General features: G+C 39.7%; 1 protein-coding gene across 1 annotated transcript in view; it reads right to left on the reverse strand.

Moving 5' to 3' along the window:
* Positions 1-27,876, reverse strand: part of NRCAM (neuronal cell adhesion molecule) — a 252,352-nt gene that overhangs the window by 69,488 nt on the left and 154,988 nt on the right. Inside the window, exons 3-6 of the mRNA XM_081244738.1 lie at positions 17,108-17,311; positions 11,963-12,068; positions 9,804-10,000; positions 2,829-2,951 (exon numbers count right to left, since the gene is read on the reverse strand). Of these exons, the coding sequence (XP_081100864.1) occupies positions 2,829-2,951; positions 9,804-10,000; positions 11,963-12,068; positions 17,108-17,216 (535 nt within the window). The 5' untranslated portion in view covers positions 17,217-17,311. The remainder of the gene's footprint in view (positions 1-2,828; positions 2,952-9,803; positions 10,001-11,962; positions 12,069-17,107; positions 17,312-27,876) is intronic.

The raw sequence follows: 27,876 nt of genomic DNA on the forward strand, positions 1-27,876 counted from the left end.
CTGGACGCACAGGCTCAACGGCCATGGCTCACGGGCCCAGCCGCCCCACGGCATGTGGGATCCTCCCGGACCGGGGCACGAACCCGCGTCCCCTGCATTGGCAGGCGGACTCTCAACCACTGCGCCACCAGGGAAGCCCTGGGCCTCATTTTGGCAGTACATCTGGATACTGTTATTCTCGACCACATAACCCGCTCATTTACATTTGATTTGTTACTTATTCTTTCAAAATCTGTAAAAGCTGTTACGTGATCATAGGAAAAACATCTTCGCCCTTTTATTCATTTATATATTTATTTTCCATTTCTTTGTGATACTTTCTCTGAGTGCTTTGCTACAGAACAGTCAAAACTGGAAATGAGATGTGAGAGCTAAATTTTATCTTCAGTAATGTGCACAGCTGGTGATTTCACAGGAAATCATGTCACTGAGAACAGAGTATATTCCCTACAAATATTTTGCGACCATTCCCACCATTCTACCCAAAGGACTCTTGTCAAGGTCAACAGCGACCACCGTGTTGCCAAATGTAATCCTCATTTCTCAGTCAGATTGGAAATTGATCTCTCAGCAGTATTTGAACCAGCTGATATTCTGTCTTCCTGACACTTTTTCTTCCCCTCGTCCTGGGGACACCCTCTCTTTTTGTTTTCTTCTTACCTAAGTGACTGCTCCTTCTCATCTACTTTCCTTTGCTCCCTAAGTTCTTGGCCCCTGGAGGCTCCTGGTCTCAGTCCCCAGGCTTTGCTCTTCAGCACCTGCACTCCCTCCCTTCATCCTCTCCTCCAGCCCCCGGCTCTACAGAGCATCTCTGCAGCACTAACATTCACACATTGTCGGCAAGAGCCCGGAATCTTCCTTGGACTCATGTAGCTGTAGCTCTGATTCCTGCTGGAGACCTCCACAAGGACGCCTCACAAGCCTCTCACATCCCAAACCCTGGTTCCTAGTCTCCAACGTAACATGCTAAGGGGAGGTGTGAAAGGATGGGAGAGCACAGCAACAAACAATTCCCTAAGGATAGGGATGGGGTGAACAGGTGTTAAACTGCCTAATGAATGACTTCAATTCTCTGTGCCTCGGTTTCCTCATCTAAAAAGTGGTAAGGGTCATCCGAGATGCTTCCTGGGACTGTTGTAGAAAATGGATGAGATAACTTATGTAAAGTCTTTAGCAAAGGGACAGGCACTTAGTAAATGCCCAATCAATATTAGCTGTTGTTACTACTATATATAAAATAGATAATCAATAAGCATCTACTGTATGGTGCAGGGAACTAAGCTCAATATTCTGTAATAACCTATATGGGAAAAGAATCTGAAAAAGGATGGATATATGGGGCTTCCCTGGTGGCGCAGTGGTTGAGAGTCCACCTGCCGATGCAGAGAACGCGGGTTTGTGCTCCGGTCTGGGAAGATCCCACATGCCGCGGAGCGGCTGGGCCCGTGAGCCATGGCCACTGAGCCTGCGCGTCCGGAGCCTGTGCTCCACAACGGGAGAGACCACAACAGTGAGAGGCCCACATACCACAAAAAAAAAAAAAAAAAAGAATGGATATGTGTATATGTATAACTGAATCACTTTTGCTGTACACCTGAAACTAACACAGCATGGTGAATCAACTGTACTCCAATATAAAGTAAAAAATTAAATTAAAAAAAATTAGCTGTTGTTGGGGATAAAAGAACGAAACTGAAAGAAAAGACGTAACACATCCTGAACAGCTTGATTTCCTTCCCTTGATGGGCTTCTGGTGTTTCAGGAAATGGCAATGCCATTTTACTAGTTGTTCAGTCTTAGACTTTGGGGTTACCTTTGATTCCTCTCTCTCATGCCTCCAACCCTGACCCCAATAAATCCTGGAGGACCTACCTTCAAATTATATCTGGAATCTGACCATTTCTTCCTTCCTCTCTCCCTGCCTCCCTTCCTTTCTTTTTTTTTTTTTTATGGCCACGTGGCACGTGGGATCTTAGTTCCCTGACCAGAGGTCAAACCCACACCCCCTGCGTTGGAAGCGTGCGATCTTAACCACTGGACCACCAGGGAAGTCCCTGGAATCTGACCACTTCTTACTTACTTGACTGCCACTACCCAAGTCCGAGTCCCCATCAAGTCTTGCCCAGATCACAGCACTGGCCTCCTAACAGAATGCCCTCCTCTCCCTTTCGTCCTCTTTGTTCTCCACACATGAACCAAAGTGAGGTTCTTACTCTTTGTTTTGATTCAGGTGAAGCCACTCCTTCAATGTCTCCCTACTTCACTGAAAGCAAAAGCCAAAGTCCTTCGCACTGGAGCCCCTGGACTTTCTTGACCTTTTCTCTCACTGTCGCCCTTGGGTCAGTCAGCCCGGGCACACTGGCCTCCCTGTTGATTTTACACACACCAGGGATGCTGCTGCTCTTGGGGTTTACACTGGTTTTTCTCTTTCCACCCAGATATTTAAGGGCCTGCTTGCTCTTTCACTCCTGTAAGTTTCTGCTCAAAACTCTGCTTATTTTTCTTCACAGCACATACTGCCAACTGACACATATTTTCTAAATGGATTTATTCTCTGCTTCCTTCTCTCCCCGCTTTTATTCTCATTGCATAGAATATAAATTCAGTGAGAGCAGGACCTTTGTTTGGTTTATTTAGAGAGGTGCCTGGTACATAGTAGGTGCTCAATAAAATAAAGTGACTGAATGAAAGGATATGTGATTTATTTTCCTGAGAATCTCTAAGACATTTTATAAACATCTTATGAATCACAAGAGGTAATAATTGATTGGGACAGCCAATAATCATAAGACTCTTGAAGAAAGAAAGTTCTTATTTTTAAAACTTACAATTATCCATCCAGAATATTATAGGTGGTGGTAACCCAACTGGGGGTCTGCAGGGAAGTACCAAAGACTGGCCATTTCTAAGTGTTATTCGTTCAAGTTTTTCTTTGGTCCACAACGGTGACCCTAATGAAATAAAACAATAACTTCTAAGTTATTTCTGCACTGGAAAATAAAAAGAACACTAGAAAGAAATATAAACCAAACTTTTGGAGAAATAGTAACTCAAAATTTATATACATTAAGGTAACGACAAAGAAAATTTTAAATACAGTGTTAAAAATGAAATTAGTAGTATAAATTCTGAGTCAGCAATTCCATGTCTAAGAATTTATATTAAATAAATCCTTAAGAAGATACAAACTAATTTTGCTACAAGCATGCCCTTCATGAAAGAATGAAAAACATTTCTATGTCAAATGATTTGTTAAACAAATAATTGTACATGTACACCTTTGAATATCATACAGTGTTAGACATTGTATAAGTATAGTTATTTATAAGATTAATATAAAATATACATGATATCTAGATAAGGCAGAAAGGGTTATAAAATAGTACTTCAGAATGAGCTTGTTTTCGACATGTACATACATATCTGCCTAGGTAAAAATAGAAAGAACAGTAATTTTCCTGAATGAAAGGATTTGTGAGTAATTTTTAACTTTCTTTTTGTTCATTTGTAATTGATTTATTCTATAATGCACACATATTATACACAAAATAAACATTTTAAAAAATAACAAGAACTTCAAATGGTTGCTGTTCTTTAAATATATGCTCTTGGGTTGTTGAGAGCATGTGGGTACTGACTATTGCAAAAAGAGCCACAATAATATCAAGATAGTGAGGTCACCCTATTTCCAGTGAAATTTTGAAATAAAAATGTTTAAAGAAATACATGCATCCCAATGTTCATAGCAGCATTATTTACAATAGCCAAGACACAGAAGCAACAACCTAAGTGTCCATCAGGCAGATGCATGGATAAAGAAGATGTGGTACATATATACAATGGAATATATTACTCAGCCATAAAGAAGAATGAAATTTTGCCATTTGCAGCAACATGGATGGACTTGGAGGGCATATGATAAGTGAAATAAGTCTCTTTGTACAGAGAAAGACAAATACTGTATGATACCACTTATATGTGGAATCTAAAAAATACAACAAACTAATGAATATAACAAAAAAGAAGCAGACTCACAGATACTAGTAGTTACCAGTGGGGAGAGGGCTAGGGGGAGGGGCAGCATAGGGGTAGGGAGTTAAGAACTACAAACTCTTATGTATAAAATAAGCTACAAGGATAGGCCCCAGTGTGGCTTCCGTGCCACCCATCTTGCGGTTGCTGCCATAGGAGACCTTGGCAGTGGCCCAGGCCACACATGCCCGCAGGTCACCACTTGTCTCCTGTGGCAGCCTCTGTGTGGTCACCCAGGCCCAGCCAGCCGCTGGGGGCCTCAGTCTGCCCGTTCTCTAGTTGCCGCTTACTTTGGGGTCCAGCAGATGCTGGAGACCAGGGAGCCCTCATGGAGGACCTCGCAGGAGCCGTTAGCTGCCTCCTGAGCCCACCGGGTCTTCAGAGATTCTCCGGAGAAGCTGTGTGGCTGACAGGATCTTGGTGCTCCGGCGGGGTGCCAGGCCTGTGCCTCTGAGGTGGGAGAGCCGAGTTTAGGACATTAGTCCACCAGAGACTTCCCGGCTCCACATAATATCAAATGGCGAAAGCTCTCCCAGAGATCTCCATCTCAACGCTAAGACCCAGCTCCATTCAACAACCAGCAAGCTACAGTGCTGGACACCCTATGCCAAACAACTAGCAAGAAAGGAACACAACCCCACCCATTAGGAGAGAGGCTGCCTAAAATCATAAGGTCACATACACCCCAAAACACACCACCGGATGCAGTTGTGCCCACCAGAAAGACAAGATCCAGCCTCATCCACCAAAACACCAGCACTAGTCCCCTCCACCAGGAAACCTACACAACCCACTGAACCAACCTTAGCCACTGGGGGCAGACACCAAAAACAACAGGAACTACAAACCTGCAGTCGGCGAAAAGGAGACCCCAAAAACACCAAGTTAAGCAAAATGAGAAGACAGAAACACACAGCAGATGAAGAAGCAAGGTAGAAACCCACCAGACCAAACAAATGAAGAGGAAATAGGCAGTCAACCCAAAAAAGAATTCAGAGTAATGATAGTAAAGATGATCCAAAATCTTGGAAATAGAATGGAGAAAATACAAGAAATGTTTAACAAGGACCTAGAAGAACTAAAGAGCAAACAAAAAATGATGAACAACACAATAAATGAAATTAAAAATTCTCTAGAATGAATCAATAGCAGAATAACTGACGCAGGAGAATGGATAAGTGACCTGGAAGAAAAAATAGTGGAAATAACTACTGCAGAGCAGAATAAAGGAAAAAGAATGAAAAGAATTGAGGACAGTTTTAGAGACCTCTGGGACAACATTAAACCCACCAACATTCAAATTATAGGGGTCGCAGAAGAAGAAGAGAAAAAGAAAGGGACTGAGAAAATATTAGAAGAGATTAAAGTTGAAAACTTCCCTAATATGGGAAAGGAAATAGTCATTCAAGTCTAGGAAGTGCAGAGTGCCATACAGGATAAATCCAAGAAGAAACACGCCAAGGCACATATTAATCAAACTCTCAAAAATTAAATACAAAGAAAAAATATTAAAAGCAGCCATAAAAGGGGAAATCAACAGTAACACAATCATAGTAGGGGACTTTAACAACCCACTTTCACCTTGGACAGATCAGCCAAAATGAAAAGAAATAAGGAAACACAAGGTTTAAATGATACATTAAATAAGATGGACTTAATTGATATTTATAGGACATTCCATCCAAAAACAACAGAATACACTTTGTTCTCAAGTGGTCATGGAACATTCTCCAGGATCAATCATATCTGAGGTCACAAATCAAGTCTTGGTAAATTTAAGAAAATTGAAATCGTATCAAGTATCTTTTCCGACCACAATGCTATGAGACTAGATATCAACTACAGGAAAAACATCTGTAAAAACACATGGAGGCTAAACAATACACTACTTAATAACCAAGAGATCACTGAAGAAATCAAAGAGGAAATCAAAAAATACCTAGAAACACATGACAATGAAAACATGATGAACTAAAATCTATGGGATGCAGCAAAAGCAATTCTAAGAGGGAGGTTTATAGCAATACAATCCTACCTCAAGAAACAAGAAGCATCTCAAATAAACAACGTAACCTTACACCTAAAGCAATTAGAGAAAGAAGAAGAAAAATACCCCAAAGTTAGCAGAAGGAAAGAAATCATAAATGTCAGATCAGAAATCAATGAAAAGGAAATGAAGGAAATGATAGCAAAGATCAATAAAACTAAAAATTGGTTCTTTGAGAAGATAAACAAAATTGATAAACCATTAGCCAGACACATCAAGAAAAAAAGGGAGGAGACTCAAATCAATAGAATTAGAAATGAAAAAGGAGAAGTAACAACTGACACTGTAGAAATACAAAGGATCATGAGAGATTACTGTAAACAACTCTATGCCAATAAAATGGACAACTTGGAAGAAATGGACAAATTCTTAGAAAAGCACAACCTTCCAAGCCTGAACCAGGAAGAAACAGAAATATAAACAGATGAATCACATGCACCGAAATAGACACTGTGATTAAAAATCTTCTAACAAACAAAAGCCCAGGACCAGATGGCTTCACAGGTGAATACTATCAAACATTTACCTATCCTTCTCAAACTCCTCCAAAATATAGCAGAGGGAGGAACACTCCCAAACTCATTCTAAGAGGCCACCATCACCCTGACACCAAAACTAGACAAAGATACTACAAAATAGAATACTAAAGGCCAATATCACTGATGAACATAGATGCAAAACTCCTCAACAAAATACTAGCAAACAGAATCCAACAGCACATTAAAAGGATCATACACCATGATCAAGTGGGGTTTATCCCAGGAATGCAAGGATTCTTCAATATATGCAAATCAATCAATGTTTTAACCATATTAACAAATTGAAGGAGAAAACCCATATGATCATCTCAATAGATGCAGAAAAAGCTTTTGACAAAATTCAACACCCATTTATGATAAAAACCCTTCAGTAAGTAGGCAGAGAGGGAACTTACCTCAACATTATAAAGGCCATATATGACAAACCCACAGCCAGCATCATTCTCAATGGTGAAAAACTGAAACCATTTCTTCTAAGATCAGGAACAAGACAATTTTGTCCGCTCTCACCACTATTATTCAACGTTTTGGAACTTTAAGCCACAATAATCAGAGAAGAAAAAGAAATAAAAGGAATCCAAATCGGAAAAGAAGAAGTAAAGCTGTCACTGTTTGTAGATGACATGTACTATACACAGAGAATCCTAAAGAGGCTACCAGAAAACTACTAGAGCTAGAGCTAATCAATGAATTTGGTAAAGTAGCAGGATACAAAATTAATGCACAGAAATCTCTGGCATTCCTATACTCTAATGATGAAAAATCTGAAAGAGAAATTAAATAAAACACTCTCATTTACCACTGCAACAAAAAGAATAAAATACCTAGGCATAAACCTACTTAAGGAGGTAAAAGACCTATACTCAGAAAACTATAAGACACTGATGAAAGAAATCAAAGATGACACAAACAGATGGAGAGATATAACATGTTCTTGGATTGGAAGAATCAATATTGTGAAAATGACTCTACTACCCAAAGCAATCTACAGATTCAATGCAATCCCTGTCAAACTACCAATGGCATTTTCTTCAGAACTAAATAAAAAAAATCTCACAATTTGTATGGAAACACAAAAGACCCCGAATAGCCAAAGCAATTTGAGAAAGAAAAATGGAGCTGGAGGAATCAGGCTCCCTGACTTCAGAATATACTACAAAGCTACAGTAATCAAAACAGTATGGTACTGGCACAAAAACAGAAATATAGATCAATGGAACAGGATAGAAAGCCCAGAGATAAAGCCACGCATATATGGTCACCTCATTTTTGATAAAGGAAGCAAGAATATACAATGGAGAAAAGACAGCCTCTTCAATAAGTGGTCTGGGAAAACTGAACAGGTACATGTAAAAGAATGAAATTAGAACATTCCCTAACACCATACATAAAAATAAACTCAAAATGGATTACAGACGTAAATGTAAGGCCAGACACTATCAAACTCTTAGAGGAAAACATAGGCAGAACACTCCATGACACAAATCACGGCAAGATCCTTTTTGACCCACCTCCTAGAGAAATGGAAATAAAAACAAAAATAAACAAATGGGACCTAATGAAACTTCAAAACTTTTGCACAGCAAAGGAAACCATAAACAAGACAAAAAGACAACCCTCAGAATGGGAAAAAATATTTCCAAATGAAGCAACTGACAAAGGATTAATCTCCAAAATTTATTCATCTCCATATCATAAAAACAAACAACCCAATCAAAAAATGGCCAGAAGGCCTAAATAGACATTTCTCCAAAGAAGATAAACAGATTGCCAACAAACATATGAAAGGATGCTCAACATCACTAATCATTAGAGAAATGTAAATCAAAACTATAATGAGGTTATCACCTTATACCAGTCAGAATGGGCATCATCAAAATATCTACAAACAATAAATGCTGGAAAGGGTGTGGAGAAAAGGGAACCCTCTTGCACTGTTGGTGGGAATGTAAATTGATACAGCCACTATGGAGAATGGTATTGAGGTTCCTTAAATAACTAAAAATAGAACTACTGTACGACCCAGCAATTCCACTGGGCATATACCCTGAGAAAACCATAATTCAAAAAGGGTCATGTACCACAACATTCATTGCAGCTCTATTTACAATAGCCAGGACATGGAAGCAACCTAAGTGTCCATCGACAGATGAATGGATAAAGAAGATGTGGCACATATATACAATGGAATATTACTCAGTCATAAAAGGAAATGAAATTGAGTTATTTGTAGTGAGGTGGATGGACCTAGAGTCTGTCCTACAGAGTGAAGTAAGTCCGAAAGAGAAAAACAAATACCATACGCTGACACATATATATGGAATCTAAAAAAAAAGGTCATGAAGAACCTAGGGGCAAGACGGGAATAAAGATGCAGACCTACTAGAGAATGGACTTGAGGACACGGGGAGGGGGAGGGGTAAGCTGGGACAAAGTGAGAGAGTGGTAGTGTATATATGGACATATATACACTACCAAATGTAAAATAGATAGCTAGTGGGAAGCAGTCGCATAGCACAGGGAGATCAGCTCAGTGCTTTGTGACCACCTAGAGGGGTGGGATAAGGAGAGTGGGATGGACATGCAAGAAGGAGGAGATATAGGGATATATGTATATGTATAGCTGATTCCATTTGTTATAAAGTAGAAACTAACACACCATTGTAAAGCAATTATACTCCAATAAAGATGTTAAAAAAATAAGCTACAAGGATATATTGTACCACATGGGGGATATAGCCAATATTTTATAATATCTATGAATGGAGTATAATATTTAAAAATTGTACACCTGTAACTTTTATAATATTGTACATCAACCATACTTCAATTAAAAAAACATTTAAAGAAATAACACTTAGACCTCAATTACCCATTTCATACCTAATTTATTTCCATCTGGCTGTTTGGAGTATGCTTATATATAAGATTCATGAGAAATTAATGATTAGATCACTTTGAGGAAAAATACGCTTTTCTTACCCCTGGTGTTTTATTCTGGACTTGTACAAAAGACATATTGGATTAGCAAAGCATTACGCTGAGGAATTGAGGTCAAGTGGAAAGGAGTGATGATTTTCAGAGTATTGGAATCAACGCCATTGTTTTCTTGTAATGGTACTTAGATGCTAGGGTTGGAGCTATACTTTAAAAAGGGTCCTGTTTGGTGAACAGGTCCGACTTACTGGATGGACGGATGACAATGTTATTAGAAATTGCAGCCCCACGCTCGTTCCTGGCTGTACACTGATAAACTCCTTCATAGGTCTCTGCTTTCCCCTCGCTCATGATGTTGACTGTGAGGGTTCCCGAGCCAGACTTCATGGTGACAAGAGGGTCTTTATCTATGTCGAAATGAGTCCCATTTCGGGTCCAGGAGAAACTGCCCAACGCATAAAGGATTAAGCTTGTTTACAGCCCAGAAAAACAGGATTATTTCCTCTCTAACAAATTCCTAGCAGTTTTATGGATTTCTAAATAATGATTAGATTTTAGTATTCAGTAAAAGAGCAATAGGCTCCACACCTAAAATGTTGCATTGAATTATGACTTAGAAAAAAGTGCTGGCCATACATACTAAGGTACATGTCTTCATTAGAACTAACCAAAATCTGACTCAATAAAGAAATCATGCATACAAATTGCCTGTCATTTTTCAAAGAAAATATAGGAAGTAGGTCTCCGAGGCACACTCTCTTAGAGCTTTATTGGCATTTTAATTGTAAACTCCATTGTTCATAGAATTGATAACCTGCCTATAAAGATTTGCTCTGGGGTGAAGTGTAAGAAGAAAGGCCTTCACAAGTACTAATATATGTGTGTGTTTAAAAGTGATCAGACCAGTGTCAAGTTACCAAAATGCAAAGTATGAGTTGGGAGGAGAGGAAACATGAGTTCAATGGTGTTTTAAGTGTCAGTTATTAAAAGTGATCATTGTATATCAAATATATTTTGAGAATTTTTAATTCTAGAGATGATTTTTATAAATTTCTTGGGAAGTATTTCAAATTGTCAACTGAAAGTCTTCTTTTTCAGTTTTATTTATGTAAACGACTGCCTTATATAAAAGTCCCAGTGCCCAAGTAATCAAATACTTGATAACTGGTCACAAATCAACAATGGCCATGCTCTTAACAAAAGTATGAATCTCTAAACTTTCCCATGATTTCCAAGCCCTCCTGGATTTCCCTTCCCACTGCTTATCCTTATAGCAGGAGTTGTCACAACTCCTAGGGTAAGGGACAGCGGTGTTGGCTGCTGCTGGCTTATTGTAGGTAGAGGCCAAGGATGCTGCAAAGTATCCCACAATGCACAGGAAAGCTCTTGTCTCCACAGCAAAAAATTGCCCAGCCCAAAATATCAATAGAGCTGAGGTGGAGAAATCCTGCCTAACAGAGAGTTACAGGAGGTATTAATTAAATGTTAAACTAAAAGGGGTGTCATCAAAGGACATCACATTAGGGCCTGAGTGCTCGAGGGTTTCTAATAATATGACAGAAGAGATTGTTTTGAAGCAACCTTTGATGGAAGTTTTTGATATACTTTGGTAATTTTTTTCTCCAGTACCAGTCTGTGATAGATTAATAAGGCTAATCATAAACAAACTTGGAAATAAAATATTGAGAAAATTTCCCTTCTTTATAACTTAGAAAAATACACATTATCTCTCAAAAATAATAATCCAAAAATTTCCCTTCTTTATAACTTAAAAAAATATACATTATCTCTTAAAAATAATAATCCAACTCTCCAAAATTTTCATATATTACTGGACAAGTTACGGATCATCCACTAAGGAGCTGTGGGACCTTGGATAGGTTAACCTAGCATTAATGAGCATCAGTTCCCTATCTATAAGATATACTGGTTGGACAAGATAATGTCTAATATCTCTCCCAACTCTAAAAGGCTGTACAGTGCTCATGCCAAGGTGCCTATGGAGAATCCTGAGTGCTAAACACTGCCATGTTTGGAAAACCACGTGGGGCTATTTTATAGACTTGTAGAGAGCTAGGAGAGATCTTAGAAGTTGTCAAGTTCAACTTCTTTATTTTACATTTATCTGTAAACTGAGGCCCATAGAGAAGGAATTTGCCCATGTCATAAAGCCATCAGAAGGCTCTTTCCACATCTTCCCACAATTTTTTAGCATATCACAGAAAGGTATCAGTACGGAAATGCAACCATCTGGGTTTTTAAGAAGAACCAACTGAATTTAATTAATCAGAGAGACAAAACAATGAACCTACAAATGATACTTTAATAATATGCAGGACCTGAAACTAACTTCAACATGAATATCAATGCTTATTATCAGTATTGTAAGAGCAGAAAGCACACCCACCTTGGAGGAGGTTTCCCTTTGGCCTCACACTGGATTACAATATTCTCCCGTGGGTCAATAATGTAATCTTTTGGAGACTGTTGAGTAATGGTTGGAGGTTGTACCACTTAATGGTAGAAAGAAGAACAATGTAAAGAAATAAATCATTTAATATCATAATAGCAATCACTTTTTTCTATATCAAAATCACTTACCCTACACTAAATATGCTCCAAATGTTTTTAGTAATTTCCACTGTGGTAACACACCCCCTCAGCAGATTTTTAGCTAAAAGACTCCTAAAATTTTGGAGTCAAGGCATAACTCCCTTTTGGTAGCTTTATATGTGCTCATAAAGCCCATTTTCCCACACTGAAAGTTTGGGAAAATAATTACCAATATAAGCTTAATATTAAGATAGTTTCATTTCTGATGTAACAATGAGAAATTTCTCTGATAGCTTTGATTCAAATGATGCCTTTCAATGAAATTTAAGTTATGAGGTAAATTTGCAGCTTTCTTGGGAAAGAGTTACTGACTTGTAGTTCATTACTGGGCTCATGTAAATTAATACATTGGTAACAAATATATTTGAGAAGCTAACGTGAAAAAGATGGTTAAAATTGGAGACTTGACATGTCTTATTAGAGCCAGGAGGTAGGTGGCTACTAGGAACAAAGATAAAACAAACTTCTTTAGAAGAGAAATTGAATTGGGAACTCTCTGTTTTAGGAAACAATATTCTCATTTCACTCTTCAAAGTGTTATCTGATCATTTATTATTAAATTGTAGGGAGAAACTGTTCTTATCTGGAGCAACTGAATCTGAAAAAAGCTGGTACGTGGACATTTGATGTTCAGGTCACTCTAAGATTACCACGTCTTCCTTCTTGTGAAATCAGAATCACAGAGTGTAGAACAGGAAGGGACTGGAGAAATAATCCATTTCAACTTCTTTTTTTTGCTCAGAGCAGCAAAATAGCTTGACTAGGAAGGCACAAAGCAGAGAAGAGAAGTGAACTCTCCTGGTGGAAGCCACTGCCTTGCACAACTCGAAGGAGAGCTGTTTACACAGACCAGTGGTTCTCAACCAGGGGCCATTTGCCCCCAGTCCTTGGGGGACATCTGGCCACATCCAGAGTCCATTTTGGTTGTCACCACTGGGATGGGGGTGGTCCTGGCACCTGGTGGGTAGAGGCCAGGGATGCTGCTAAACATCTTACAATGTACAGGACATCTTTACCATGTAAAGACTTATCTGGATCATTTTTCATATTCTGGATCGTCCCTTTCCTCTCCACCTATGCTCTGTGCTTCCTTTGTGAAACTTCTTCCACCTGTCAATCAAGTATTTCCCAAAGCTTAATAATCGTCCTCAGCTTTTGTCTCTCTTTCCTGTGGTGAACTGTTGCCAGGGCTAAATCGATCATTTCCATGTTCAATGCCTTATAAATCTGTAAACATGGATCTCTTCTCTTGCTTTGTCTGCAGTCTTGGGGCTGTTCACCAGACGTCTCTTACTAAACATCCAAATAACACCTAAAATATAGATAAAAAATGAAACTCATAATTGCCATCATTTATTGTGCACCTATTAACTGTGGGATACTGCACAGCGTCAATGTCAACTCCTTTAGCTAGATCCATCCCTTCCTCGTCCTCCTTAGCCAGCTGCTCTTCCCAGCCTCTAGCACTGTTCACAGGACACTCATTCTTCTAGCTGGCAGTTACCAAAGCTGGTTAACAGTTTGGGCTAGTGGTTAAGAACTAGTCTATTTCTTACCGGCTGTGAGACTTCAAGCGAGTTTCTTAACTTCTGTTAAGTCCTCATTTCCATAGAGGAAAAACAGGGTTTAAAAGTAGTATCTACCTCCTAGGGTTGCTGGGAAAATTAAATAAAATAATTTGTGAAAAATTCTTAGTACATTCCAGTGCTATAATGGTTCAGTGATGTTAGCTATATTTAAATGACTATCATAAACATGTTTAATTAGACCAGCTTCACTTTGGAGTGATCCTTCAGGCTTTGGGAGTACAGAGTTCGGGATGATGGGAAGAAGCCTAGAATTTCCCACTCAGGGACTGGTGGGCATAGGTGGTGGGTAGGGGGATTTTTAGGAGTGACTCAGTCCGATTCTTTGTGCTTTTCTGTAAGTGACACAGGTGCAAGGGTGATGGTTGCAGACCCAGAACTTCTATTCATGTGTCTGTAACAGAGCTGGCTTAGCTGCCTCGCATAACTGCTAGGAGTTTACCACCTAGAGGTACCTCTTTGAACCGTGCTTAGGTCGTCTGGCAACTAACAAGGGCTTTGAAGTAATAAGGGGAAAAGGTGATTTTATATCATTTTCCTGGCTAATCTAATATCAAAGAATTTTTCAAATGCCTGAAAACTCCTTTTTTAGGTAGAGGACAGATGTTGCCCTAATGTTAGAGGCAGCAGGTTTTGATTAGAGCACGCCACTCGGAGACGATGTGAACAATACTCAAATTCTCTGGGCCATTATACTGACGACACTTAGAAACACTAGTCTACCCAGTCCTACAGGCTGAAGAAGTTTGAGAGCGAACTCGGGTGAAGCATTTCCATGCACCCACCTCCTATATATACCCAAAGACATGTTTTTATTCCAGCAAGCCTTTAATAGCATTTAGAACCAGACATTCTCTTCAAATTTTGTGAATTTTCTCACTGAGTTACATCAGATGTGAACAAAGCTCAGAAGTTAGTAGCCCAGAATATTGGTAAAAGAAAGACAGTAATACCTGAGTCTTCAGAATTCATGCAAGGAATAGATTAAACCTGCTTCTTGGAATTTAAATGCAATGATTAGCCACAGTAAACACACACGCTTAAAAAGACGTTAGTCACGAAAACAAAATCGTGCGTTTTAATTCACAGCATTCGTTCAAAAACAAAGACACAGTCAAATTTTCACACTGCCTGGTAATGACGGAAAGACACTTACAGTCTTCAAGAAGTTTTGCTTTTTCCCCATCAATATCAGCAGGTGAGTGGGCAAACAGGATTAAAGAAAACCAGGTGTTAGTAATAAGAACGTTAGCACCCTGAAGATAAAAGGGGCATCTTGCCTATTTTATTTGACCTAAAAAACCAGTAGAGCAGAGGCGGAGGTTGTGAAGTAGCAAAAGAAAGAAACTCCCATTAAAGGTTTTGTTTATTCCTGAAGCAGACCTTTCTACACACACATATGGAAGAACAAAAGGGATGCTGTAGGCCAAAAAATGATTCTGCCAGGAATAGGAATGGCTAATTCCATTCCATACGTGTTGTGCTGGACAAGTAATTACATTCAATTTGAAAAACAGCTGAAATCTACAATTAATCTGAGTTGTCACATACTGTGTTGTGTCTGATCCTATTATCCCAGACATCACTACGCACATGGTGATAATACCTAACAATGGGACACTGCTACAGTGACAGTGCTCCATCCCAGCCAAATCCAACACTGATTTGAGGTTTTTATATTTCTACGGTTAATCGCCAAGTCGGTAATTGCACTTTTCAGACTGTTAGCATGTTTCTGCTTCAGAATTCCTCAGTCACCCAGGGTTTGCTAGTACCCACCCCAAGGAGCAGCTCATGGAAAGGGGGGATAAGGAAGAGGGGCAGGGAAGAAATTACATTAGTATGCAATTCACATGATTCCGCTGTGCTGCCTGTCATTACTACTTGCAGAGGTTAACGCAGGAGCGCCTGGGTTGCCTGTGACTTTCTTTTCATCACGGTTCTGCTTTTCTCCATTAGCAGCGATAATTGAGTTAGCCTTAGGTGACTGTTTCCCTCTGATTGTAAGACTGAGCAGTCAGATTAAGGGGGAATATATTTAACAGAAGAGAGAACAAAAGCATTTCTCTCAAATGGTCTTTCTTCTACACATCCATTAGGGCAAATGCTTACTTAGACATTCCAACTCCAATGCGCTTAACCAATCATATCTCTTTTTTTTTTTTTAACTGAAATTAAGGTCACGGAATGAATATCTTTTGAAAAGAAGAATGTTGCATTTTCTTACACTTTAGACTAAAGATGCACAGAAAAGGGAGTCAACAAAGTATGGGGGAATCACATCTCTTCTTAATTGTCTTCCCACTGGCATTTGCAACCTCTTTGGCAAAAAAAAAAAAAAAAAAAAAAAAAAAATTGACATCCTAACAATTGAATCGCCCCGGGAAAGTGTACCTTCCTTGTACCTTGGAAAGCTCGCCAAACAGATGTTCTATTCAAGAAGCTAATGGATTTAAAGAGGTCATGCTGATTAGGGATGAAGAATAAATCAATTCTGAAGTACAGTAATAGTCCAGATTTCAAATTCTGCTTTCCGTTGCAGGAAAAGTGACCCGCTGGCACCTAGCATTATCTTTATTTCTTACAAACAGGCCACCCAGCCCAGGGAGAGTGCAGTGTATACAGTACTTTATTCAGGAAAGGGTGGGCTCCTATAGTAGCTGTTACTTGCTCCATTTTAAATAGTAATTTTGCTGAAGACTTGTTTTATTCTCAACATTGACATCTTGGTCTTTGATCACCGTTTTAAAAACAAAGACCTTTCACTAGGCTTTAGGTAAGATATATTTCCTAGCTCTAAACTCATATTTAAGATCCAAAACTCAAAAGTGAATTTTGCCTTGTCTGAATCCAGAGAAACGAGCCGTGGGTAGTTTGGGGATACAGAGGGGCGTGGGGCTGGCTGAGAGATGATCTTTCACTCTTAGCATATGAAGAAAGAAGGTGGAGATGTGGGGACAGGATAAACGGGGTGGGGGGGTCTCTGTGATCATTCTAAAGCGATTCCTATAGTTTTCTTGTGGGACAGCTTCTATAAAGAGTTGCCTGTTGGGAGGATCAGGGCAGTTCACAGTTCACTCCTTCTCTGGTCAGCCCCCGCAAGGTACACCAAAAGCACCTGAGGGGAGGGGAAGATAATGACAGGGAAGGGACAATGTGTCTGCGATTCAATGGCCATTTCTAGGGTCTGATTCTTTATAAACACAGGGTGCTGAAGGTAAAAGCCAAATTAGTTTTGATTCACTTTTCAGGATCACACGGACATCTTCTCCATCCACACGGTTCAGAGTGATGGTAAATGCCAGGGAGGGTCTGACTCCCGGGCCTAACAGCTTTCCAACGTTAATACTTACGATCAAGAGGGACTTCCAGTGCACTAATCATCTGGCACAGGAAGAGTATCAGGGGTGCTCGGCCTGCAGATAAGTGCTTCTTTTTCGGCATCATTATTTTAAGCTGCATTAGCTGAACTCCCGCTGAGCCCCACAAGCTGAATTTCCTTTTCTTCTTTCACAAAAGATGTGTGTGCAACGTTTACATAAGTCTCATGCAGGAAACTGAAAAAGGATAGGAGAAGAATTATAGTGCACTTTTTAAAAAAGGAGGAAATGAAGAGAGGAGGTCGGCAGCACAGAAAATCAGTTCTGTATTATACATGAACTCTAAATGGAACTCTAACTTTTAAATATTTCACTCTGAAGACTGGGAGAATCATTTATTCATAAATCAGCTAAAATTAGGTCAGAAATATTTGTAGGGATGTCAAGCAAAATCTGTCAACTTTGCCATCCTTCTGATTTTCCCATTTTAAATATGTGCTTTATATTAGAGGCTACCATGTTCCTAATAGATCAGGAAAACTTGGCTTATAAATCGGTCAGAAGGTGTGCCTTTGAAGGGGAGGCCTGATGGCTTCTCCTTTCTAGAGATTACCTCTGGGAAAGTTCAGGGCATGGCTGCCAATTTGCTTCAAACCCCAAACACTGATTTACCGGTTGAACCACCAAGAATCCCGGCCTTCTCCATCTCCTACCTAGACCGTGGCACCAGCTATGCCTGGGCTCTGAGTTCCAGGTCTTCCTCACTGCAGTCACCCTCCTAAACAGTGCTGATTAGTTTTCCTAAGGGTCTTTGGTTAAATACTGGGAGTAGCCCCATGGGACCTACCTGATTAAAGTTCAATATATCCTTAAATAAGTAATACAAAAACTTGAATGACCTGGTCCCAATTTATCCCACCAACCTCATTTCCCTCTATCATCATGTAAGTATTCTTTCTTGTCTGATTGTCTGATTCTGCTTTTCTTTCTTGGGTCAATCCTTCAATACGCTTTGAATTTTCCTAACTTCTTGCCTTGGTTTATTCTATTCCTTTTAGCTGGAATGGCCTCTCCACCATATTCCCTCAACAATGTCCAACGGATTTCTTTACAGAGCATTTATTGGGTTGGCCAAAAAGTTCGTTTGGGTTTTCTGTAACATCTTATGGAAAAACCTGAACGAACTTTTTGGCCAACCCAACATGAGCTGATCACTCAAACTAGAAGGCATTTCACTCTCTGAGAATCTCTGAAATGATGTTTTACTCATCACATATAGTATACAGGTAGATACAGTGATAGACTTTTTTGGGGGTATGCATACTCTCTCCCCTACTTCTTCAGGCAAAGACTGAGCTTCTCCCATCTTTGTATTCCTCTCCTATCACCTAAGATAGTATACCTTGTACATGAAAGTGCCAAGAGAACAAGAGCACACAGAATATAGACCTCTGTCCTACAACAGACCTCTACCTGGAATGACGGGTTGAATCACATCTTCTCATTAATAAAGAGAAGTGTGAGTGCCCAATGGCTCTCTTGAGAAGGTAGGGATGTCATTATTATAGACTACGATTGTTCTTACAGCTTAATTACTGGTGTAATCGTGTATTTTTAAAATGTCCATCATTCCCACTGAACTGACAGCCTCAAAGGGTAGGGACCACACCTTTCCTGTTCCCCATTGTGTCCCCAGAGCTCATCACAGTGCCTGGCACATGGTAGGGAGTAAATAAATATTGGTAGAAAAAAAGTGAAGGGGGGAAAGGGGAAAGGTGAGGTTGTATTCAGATAGGCACTCTGACCACAGTCTGCCTGAGGCTATATTTATATTTACACTACTTGGTTTAAAAACCACACTCTTGTCAGTATGGTCAAATTAGTTAGCATATCATGTCTGTGTACGGAAGAGAACTTACATGTATAAAAGAAAAATGAAACAATGCTAACAACATGTGTTTTGCTAGCAGCTGAGCTCTGATTTGAACCTGATTATAATTATAGTTGGACATGTCTTGCCAAACAAATACAAAAAAGTATGCTAAACATAGACATTATACATATATAAATATTATTTTGTGAATGAAACATCCATACTGTGTGGTTTCATTTAAGATCCAGGAAATTTGTCTTTCCAGATTATAATCTATAAACAATCATGACCATTAAACATCAAGAGGCCGGTAGAAAAGCTCGCCCAACCATTTCTAACCAAACTATAAACGAGACTGTCTTTCTGCGCATGCAAAGCAGATCTATACCATTTAATCGAATTTACTTAGGTCTCTCATGATTTTTTTTTTTGTTGAAACGCTAATTGTGAATTTACACATAAGCTTCAAGGAAAATTAACATAAATGGCACAAATGGCACAAAAACAAGTCACTGTTACATTACTACACATACTGAGAGAAAACGACAGAACCAAGCACCAAGAAAACAAAAGGCATACCTGCCTGATTTATGTGTCAAGTTAACTGAGTTCATTCAATTTAAGTGCCTAGCTTTCTGAACAGATGCCAGAGAACTAAAACACTTTCTAAATGATGTACTAAGAAATTGTAATGCCCGTAAGATCTTAAGCAACTACATACAATTTCCAAGTTCTTCATTCATTATTTATTTTGCCTGGATGCCTTAACTATTCATCCTTCAGAACAGAGAAAACAATGACACAACGTCGTGTAAAAGAAAGTATCACTCAACCTGCTTTGCCTTTTCAGAATATAGATGGAAGAAAATATTCCACATTAAATCACAGTGTTATATAAAGAAAAAAATAAAAATCTTAAGAAAAACTGAAACAACACTTACTTAAAGAGACATGAGTAAATCTTCACAGTGAGAGGAGGTCATGAACTACAGGAAATGAATATGTGGTCTCTCTTCAGAAGCTGGAAGCTCATTTAAACCAATAGCCACAAAATCATCTCCAGTGTAGATTCTGTTTGGGGAGGGCAAAGCAATGGCCCAGCCCACCCTCCAAATCCTGCCCATGGAAAATCACCGACGTCTCCTATGAATGCCATCACAGGTGAATAACCCAACACCCAAGGACAGCATTAGGTCCCCGGCACTCAGTCACAGTGAAAATCAAATACAGCTACAGAAAACTGAGCTTTCTCTCTTGAAGAGTGATGGGCTTTGCAAGTCTCACAAAGAAAAACCACTGCTTCTGCCCTCGGAGTACTGATGTCAGCACCCTGCCCTGCCAGGCGCCCACCTGGCTTTCAGTTAACCTTGGAAAAATGATGGTCATTCTCTCTTACATGAGAATCGTGAACTAAAACTAAATGGTTAATGCAATTACATTAAAATGAATGAAACCCCCATTTGAAATAGCAGCATCTTGTTTAGACAAGGCTAGAGGGCATGTTAGCACAATATAGCTTATAATTTTCAAAAAATATTTGCCACAGACATTTTAAAGCATGCCTGAATGAGGCAAATGATCGGTTCATCTTCAGAATATAAATTATCCTGATATTTAAAATCACATATATTGTTAAAACAACCCAGAGTAATGATAAGCAGGAAAGCCTTTTACTATTTCACTTCATTTCACTCCGTTCAAAGCAACTTTTCATGTATTACCTACAGAATCTCTTAACACAAGGAAAAAAAAATCTCCCTCTTTTAGTAAACTTTTTATCATTAGGAAAGAAATGCAATTCAAGATTTCCTTACTTCTTTTGCCTAAAATTCATATTAAACCATACAGCACATGTTGCCTCACATTTTTACCATACATTTTAAAAGAAAAACCTATGGTTTTGACAAAGGATTCATATTAAGCCCAAGAAACATAGCTCTCTTGTTGCTTAAGAAGTCCTGTCATTAGAAAGAAAAGAAAATCTTTGTTTTTCTCAAGTGAAAACTGAAATTATTTGAATAAAAAAAATATAGCAGCTCTCCACTAGAACCAGAAGGCCATGCATTACTTACCACTTCATTCTAGCCTGTCTGTACTTTTCAGCTTCCCAACATGGGTGGTTCAATGTTGATTGCACAGTGTAACACAATCTACTCTCTAAGCCAGTAAACAAAGATGCTTATGTGACTGGATGCCCTTTGGCACACTAATTATCGCTCTGGTGAGCCCTCAGCGGCTGGCCTCACTGAGTGGATAGCTGACTGGAAGTGGCATCATCTTGACTGTGAAAGGCGTTTTTCAGCAATCAACTCAGGATGGTTACTTTTTTTTAAAATTGAGGTACAGTTGATTTACAATGTTGTGTTAGTTTCTGATGTACAGCAAACTGATTGTTATATATCAATATACATGTATATGTGTATATATATATTCTTTTCCATTATGGTTTATTACAGGACGTTAAATATAGTTCCCTGTGCTATACAGTAGGACCCTGTTATTTATCTATTTTATGTATAGTAGTTTGTATATGCTAATCCCAAACTCCTAATTTATCCCTCCCCCAACCCCTTTCCCCTTTGGTAACCACCAGTCTGTTTTCTATGAATCTGCTTCTGTTTTGTAAATAAGTTCATTTGTGTCATATTTTAGATTCCCCATATAAGTGATATTATATATTTGTCTTTCTCTGTCTGACTTAATTCTCTCAGTATGACAGTCTCTAAGTCCATCCATGTTGCTGCAAATGGCATTATTTCACTCTTTTTTACGGCTGAGTAGTATTGGGATGGTTACTTTTTATATTTTGTTAAACATTTACCAAAAGGAATAAGCACACTAATGCCCATTCCTAGCCTGTGCTTGTGCTCGTCAATCACTGGTTTTGAGTCTAAGGCTATGGAAGGAAGATTAGAGAGAAATAGACAAAGCCTTCGTACAATTAACACATGAACAAAGTCACACAAATCTACACAACTCCACTACCAGGAATGCGCCTTAGAAAAAAGGAGTTTGGGATTATGTGACTCTAGAGATTGTAACGATCTCTTCAAATAACAAGGCAAACTTTGTGAAGCAAAGGAACACATTTCTAATTCCCTCCAGGACCAAAGGGAGGTCCCATAATAGAGATTCTACAAGGAATCTGGTAGCTAGTACCTGGAATAGTACTGAAGGAAAGGTGAATAATTAATAGATGTTTTTTTAACCAGATAACAGATCACAGAATACATCTTGATAATAGCTCAAATCTCCATTCCTCAGAGCACTCTAACTGATTATGTTATTTGGTATTCATAAAAATCACAGAAAATAGGAAAGCAGGTATTATACCCATTAAACAGATGAGGAAAAAACCAATCATGGTGGCCATTATTCATTGAGACTTTCTATGTGCCAGGAATCACTCTGAGTTTGTTCCATGTATTAATTTATCTAATCTTGCCAATAACCCCAAAAGGGAAACTCTAGTTCATTTCCCAGTTTACTGGTAAGGAACCTGAGATGCAGGATGGTAAAGTCATTTGCTTAAGGACACACACAAGAAGAGACAGACCCAGAACTCCAGTTCTTCTGAAAAGTTCAAGAGCTTTCAGCCTGTCACACCCTGAGAAGGCCTAGCATTTCCCTTCTTCTTATATCCTCTTATTTTGCATTTAGCCAATAAGCAAACAGAATTACCAAGTTTAGTCACTGATGTTAAAAAACAAAGTGCTAATGGTTTGTGAATATCTATAGAAGATCTTCCAGGTGTGGCCCAGAGCACAACTTCAGGGGCCCCTTCACACTGGATAGCACGTGAACAGGGCCTGCTGGAATTGTACCACATGCTGGCCCTGGCCTTTGAAAGGAACCACAAGCTAGGACACTGTAGGCAAGACACACTTTCAGAAAGTTAATTTTAAAAGCAGGCAATGTAATTATGGAGAATATGGAGGTTTCTTAAAACACGAAAAATAGAGCCATCATATGATCCAGTAATCCTACTCCTGGGCACATATTTGGAAAAGACAAAAACTGTAATTCGAAAAGATACATGTACCCCAATGTTCACAGCAGAACTATTCACAGTAGCCAAGACATGGAAGCAACCTAAATGTCCACTGAAAGACTAATGGATAAAGAAGATGTGGTACATATATACAAGGGAATATTACTCAGCCATAAAAAAGAATGAAATTATGCCATTTGCAGCAACATGGATGGACTAGAGATTATCATACTAAGTGAAGTGAGTCAGATAGAAACAGACAAATATCATATGATATCACTTCTATGTGGAATCTAAAAAAATGGTACAAATGGACTTACTTACAAAACAGAAATAGACTCACAGACATAGAAAACAAACTTACGGCTACCAAAGGGGAAAGGGGAGGAGGGATAAATTGGGAATTTGTGATTGACAGGTAAACACAACTATATATAAAATAGGTAACTAATAAGGACCTACTGTATAGTATAGGGAACTCTATTCAATATCTTATAATAACCTATAATGGATAAGAATCTGAAAAACAATATATATCTATACTTATATTTATCTGAATCACTTTGCCGTATACCTGAAACATTGTAAATCAACTATTCATCAATTTAAAACAAAAAGGGAACCACAAAAATTTTAAAAACTAAAAACTAAAACTAAAAATATTTAAAATGCCTCAAAGAAAGTAGGCAATATACATGCACATGGTACCACATTCATAAGGTACAAAAGACCATATAATTCAAAGTAAGCAGCACAACAACCCACTTTCTCCCTTGGAAGGGTTAATAATACCAAGTTTTGTGAATTATTCTAGGGATATTTCATGCATGAAGAGGTCTAAAAACACACATTACACAATGTTTTAAGGACCGCTTGGATATAGAAAACAATTTTAAAGCCCTTGTGCCATTGAAGTTAGATCATCAAAAACAGCCAAGTCTTTCAATAAAATCTAGTTAGTTGCAACACACGAAATTATTTGGATACGGGCTTTTTCACACCTCCTTAATTTAACACAGCAATTACAAGAAAGGAAACAGTAAAGGATGATAAACTGAGAGATCTAAAACAAAGGATAAAGCATGCTTAATGAAAAGTCCATATGGGTGAGGCTAATGGTGACCATGACCAAGGGTGGCACCTGTCTCACACTTGTCCAGCCAATTATCTGATGACAGTTGTCAGGACTGGCTTCAGGGGTGAGAGAGCTGACGAGAAAAGGAAGGATGGGCGGAGTAAGAGAGAAAGGGACTAGGGCCTCTCAAAGGAAGCCTTCCTCACCCCCACTTCTGAATCACAAGTAGCTAAACAGATCAGAGAGGAGACTATTCCCTCAATGCCTGCCATGTTCACAGTCTGTCTTTCTGCACTGATGCCACCATCCTGACCGGGGCTAGAAGAATCAGGCGTGGGTGTCTGACCACAGGCCATGTAGAGCCTGTGAGATGACTTGGCTATTTTAGAGGGCTGGAGAGTGACCAATGAAATGGTAGTGAATTCCTTTCCCATGGGGAGCATGAATATGAGGCAGAAAGAGAGAATGAGTCAACAGTTTGGAGCAGGGACAAAGGCCAAAGATGACACAGAGGCAAAGCAGCATGAGAAACCATGAGTAAGCAGGGCATGGGAGGTGTCCCAAGCATAACGGAGCAGTGGGCAGCAACAGGGTCAGTAGAAGCAGACAGTCACTGAGTGCCCACGGCATTGGTGGAATGCCTGGCAGGTGATGACAAGGACTTGCTCCACTTGCACTGTGATCACCAGGTCTCTCAAACTCTTGGCATCCCAAAGAACGTTCCAATTCTCTATGAGGTTCGCCAGAATAGTGCTTGTGGTGGAAAGGTCTTCCTGTCTTTCTTGCAGCATGTGAACTCTAAAACGAGTCTTCGCTAACGTGGTAGGTAGACTGTTACATCAGTGGTCCACAGCAAGCACTCCTCCAGCATGTGTCCCTTTGTGTAGTCCCTTCTCACTATGACTCCGGGCTTGGCCATGGGACATGCTTTGGCCAATGGGGTTTTAGCAAGGATTACGCAAGCAGAGGTATGATGAGCATTTGCACACTGGGCTTTCCTCTTGTAATGTTCCCTCTGGGAAGCTTAGCTAGACTATGCATGGTGAGAGGAAAGAGTAGAAAGAGGCCTTGGGGAGATGAAAGATCATCTTGGACTTTTGGGGCCCTACCTGAGCTCCCAGCTAAAATCAGCTGAGCAAGTAACTTGTTGAACTACACGCAACAGAAGAACCATCTGAGAATAGAACAACCAGATGCCAGTCATCTGAGGGTTAACAAACCCTCAGAATTACAAAAAATAATCAATTGTTTCAAGCCACAAAATTTGGAGGTGATTTGTTATGTAGCCACAGATACCTGAAACAATAAGATAAACTCAGATTGGCTATTTCTTGCAACCAGAAAGATGCTAATTTGCCCATTTAAGAGTTCTGATGGGACTCCCCTGATGGCGCAGTGGTTGACAGTCTGCCTGCTAATGCAGGGAACACGGGTTCGAGCCCCGGTCTGGGAGGTTCCCACATGCCGCGGAGCAACTAGGCCCGTGAGCCACAACTACTGAGCCTGTGCGTCTGGAGCCTGTGCTCCGCAACAAGAGAGGCCGCGATAGTGAGAGGCCCGCGCACCGTGATGAAGAATGGCCCCCGCTTGCCACAACTAGAGAAAGCCCTTGCACAGAAACAAAGACCCAACACAGCAAAAATAAATAAATTAATTAACAAACTCCTACCCCCAACAACAACAACAAAAAAGAGTTCTGATGATTTAGATGTACAGATCTTCTTACAAGATCATGGCTGGAGCCACAGCAATCCTAAATGAATAGTCTGGTGATGTCGGTTTTCCCTCTAAAATGATCTGTCATTTTGTTTTTTCCTAGATATACTTCCTTGTATATATGTTGGTCCAGCCAAAGGACACAGACTTAAGTTATATTTCTCATACAAAACTTGTACTCAATAAATAGAAAATAGTTACTACTGACATCAAAGAAAACTTTTTACACGAAAATAATTGTGGATCGTGTCTAATTTAGAGTCTTAGGGATTATATCAATCTATTTCTAATGCAGAAAAGCAAAAATTAAGCTAGAGGACAGGGTGAGAGGGAGTCCTGTGTAGCTCCTACCTTCCCATCTTTATGAATCAGACCAGAATTTGCCAGTGCTCAATCTCAGCTTCTACGTGCACCTACACACTCACCTACTAAACAGGGAGTTGAAGAAAAGGGGAAGGAGAAGGCGAAAGGCAGGCCTTAGAGACAGCTCTCTTCCTTTATCACAAGGTCCACTTCCCAGGTGACATCCTTCAGATTATGAAACAGAAACAAAGTCCCAATTTTTAAAAATGGAAAGTAGGGAACTGCTCTAAAGGTGAAGTCTGAGAAATGGAAATTTAATTCTGAATATGGGCCTCGATCGTTTAATATTCAGACGCATTTGTCAAGTCACCGAAACCAGCTCTGGCTCTACTTATCTTCTTGTAAATGGAGATTTCTATAAATATCACTGAAAAGATGTAAGGATCAGAAACACTTTATTAAAACCTCCAGCAGAAAAGGCCATGCAGGATATTAATACTCTACATGGGCTCTACCTTACCTATTTGTCAAGTAAACAACACATGGCAGCCATTTAACAGTAGATAACAACATTCTGGAATGCCTTGGCAGGCTAGTCACTTAAAAAAAATTATGTCATATGTCAAAGATAAGAAGCCAGCATTTACAAACTGTTATTCTTGCGAAATGGTATGAGCCATTCAGGGTGGAGATGCATGGCAGGGGTCAAGATCTCAATGTGCTCCTCTCCTAATGGCCTGAGTTGTGGGGATGGGGAGAAGAAAGAGCTGGAGAGAGAAATAGCCTAAACCGCTGGCAGAAATTAACCCAGAGGTCTCAGCACAGTACAGTTGATACCTCACTCTTGCAAATGTCCGGTGTGGGTGGGCAAGAGGCTCTGCTCTAGGCTGACAGAGGCTCCACCATTTTGTGAGGCTGCCATCTCAATACGTGGCTTCCAGAGTCCCCATGTTCTCCTGCTCTTAACTGCCACCACCCAGAGGTGACGTCACATCTTTTGCTTACCACCCATGGACCGGAGGGAGTCAATGACTCCAACCACAAGGGATTCTGGGAAATGTCCAGTGCCTGTGAATATCTCTGGAGCACGACTATCTCTGCCACAGAGAGCATGCTTGGTTCACAGTAAATCTGAAGGTGCCTTTCTGGAAAGAGTTTCAGAAGCCACATACTACAGGAGGGCCATTGTACTGTTTCCTCTCAGTGATCAGTCAGGGGGCGTGATGATGATGGTGCGCAAGGGTTGTGTGGGTGCTGGTTGGCTGCAGCCATCTCCTCTGCCTTCCGTCCAGCTGCATTTCTGAATCACTCTTTCCTGTAACTTGGGTTTGCCCCAGACATGGGCCTGGGCATGGGGGTGAGCAGGCAGAATGCCCAGATTGATCAAATCCAAAGGCTGTCCCTCCTGCCATGTCACAGATGACTATAATCTTCACAGTAACATTTCAAGATGCATTTTGCTAAGGTATCCAGGCTCTGTATAATCACAACGGGATCGTGAAAATGAGAAATGGAGTCTGACATGACATGAAGAATTGTGTTTTCCACTTGTTATCGGTGCTGGGGAAGGTGTATTATCATAAACTAAATAGCTGGAAATCCTTCATTCCAGCTAGAGGCGATTTTATATAAAGAACAAATCCCAGTCACTTGCTGATATGCATTTTCTACTACAAAGGATTTACCAGCCAAACAGGGGAGTAATTCATATTTAATTCCTGGAACATTTAATTTTCTTTAAACAGGCTATGTGAAAATCTGCATTTATAAAAAAAAATCTTTGCTTCGAAGAGAATTTGTCAGATTTACTTCAAAGAGCATCCTCCTCCTGGCATTTAGAATAG

Source organism: Mesoplodon bidens (genome assembly GCF_964165515.1).
Source record: "Mesoplodon bidens genome assembly, chromosome: 9".
NCBI lineage: Eukaryota > Metazoa > Chordata > Mammalia > Artiodactyla > Ziphiidae > Mesoplodon > Mesoplodon bidens.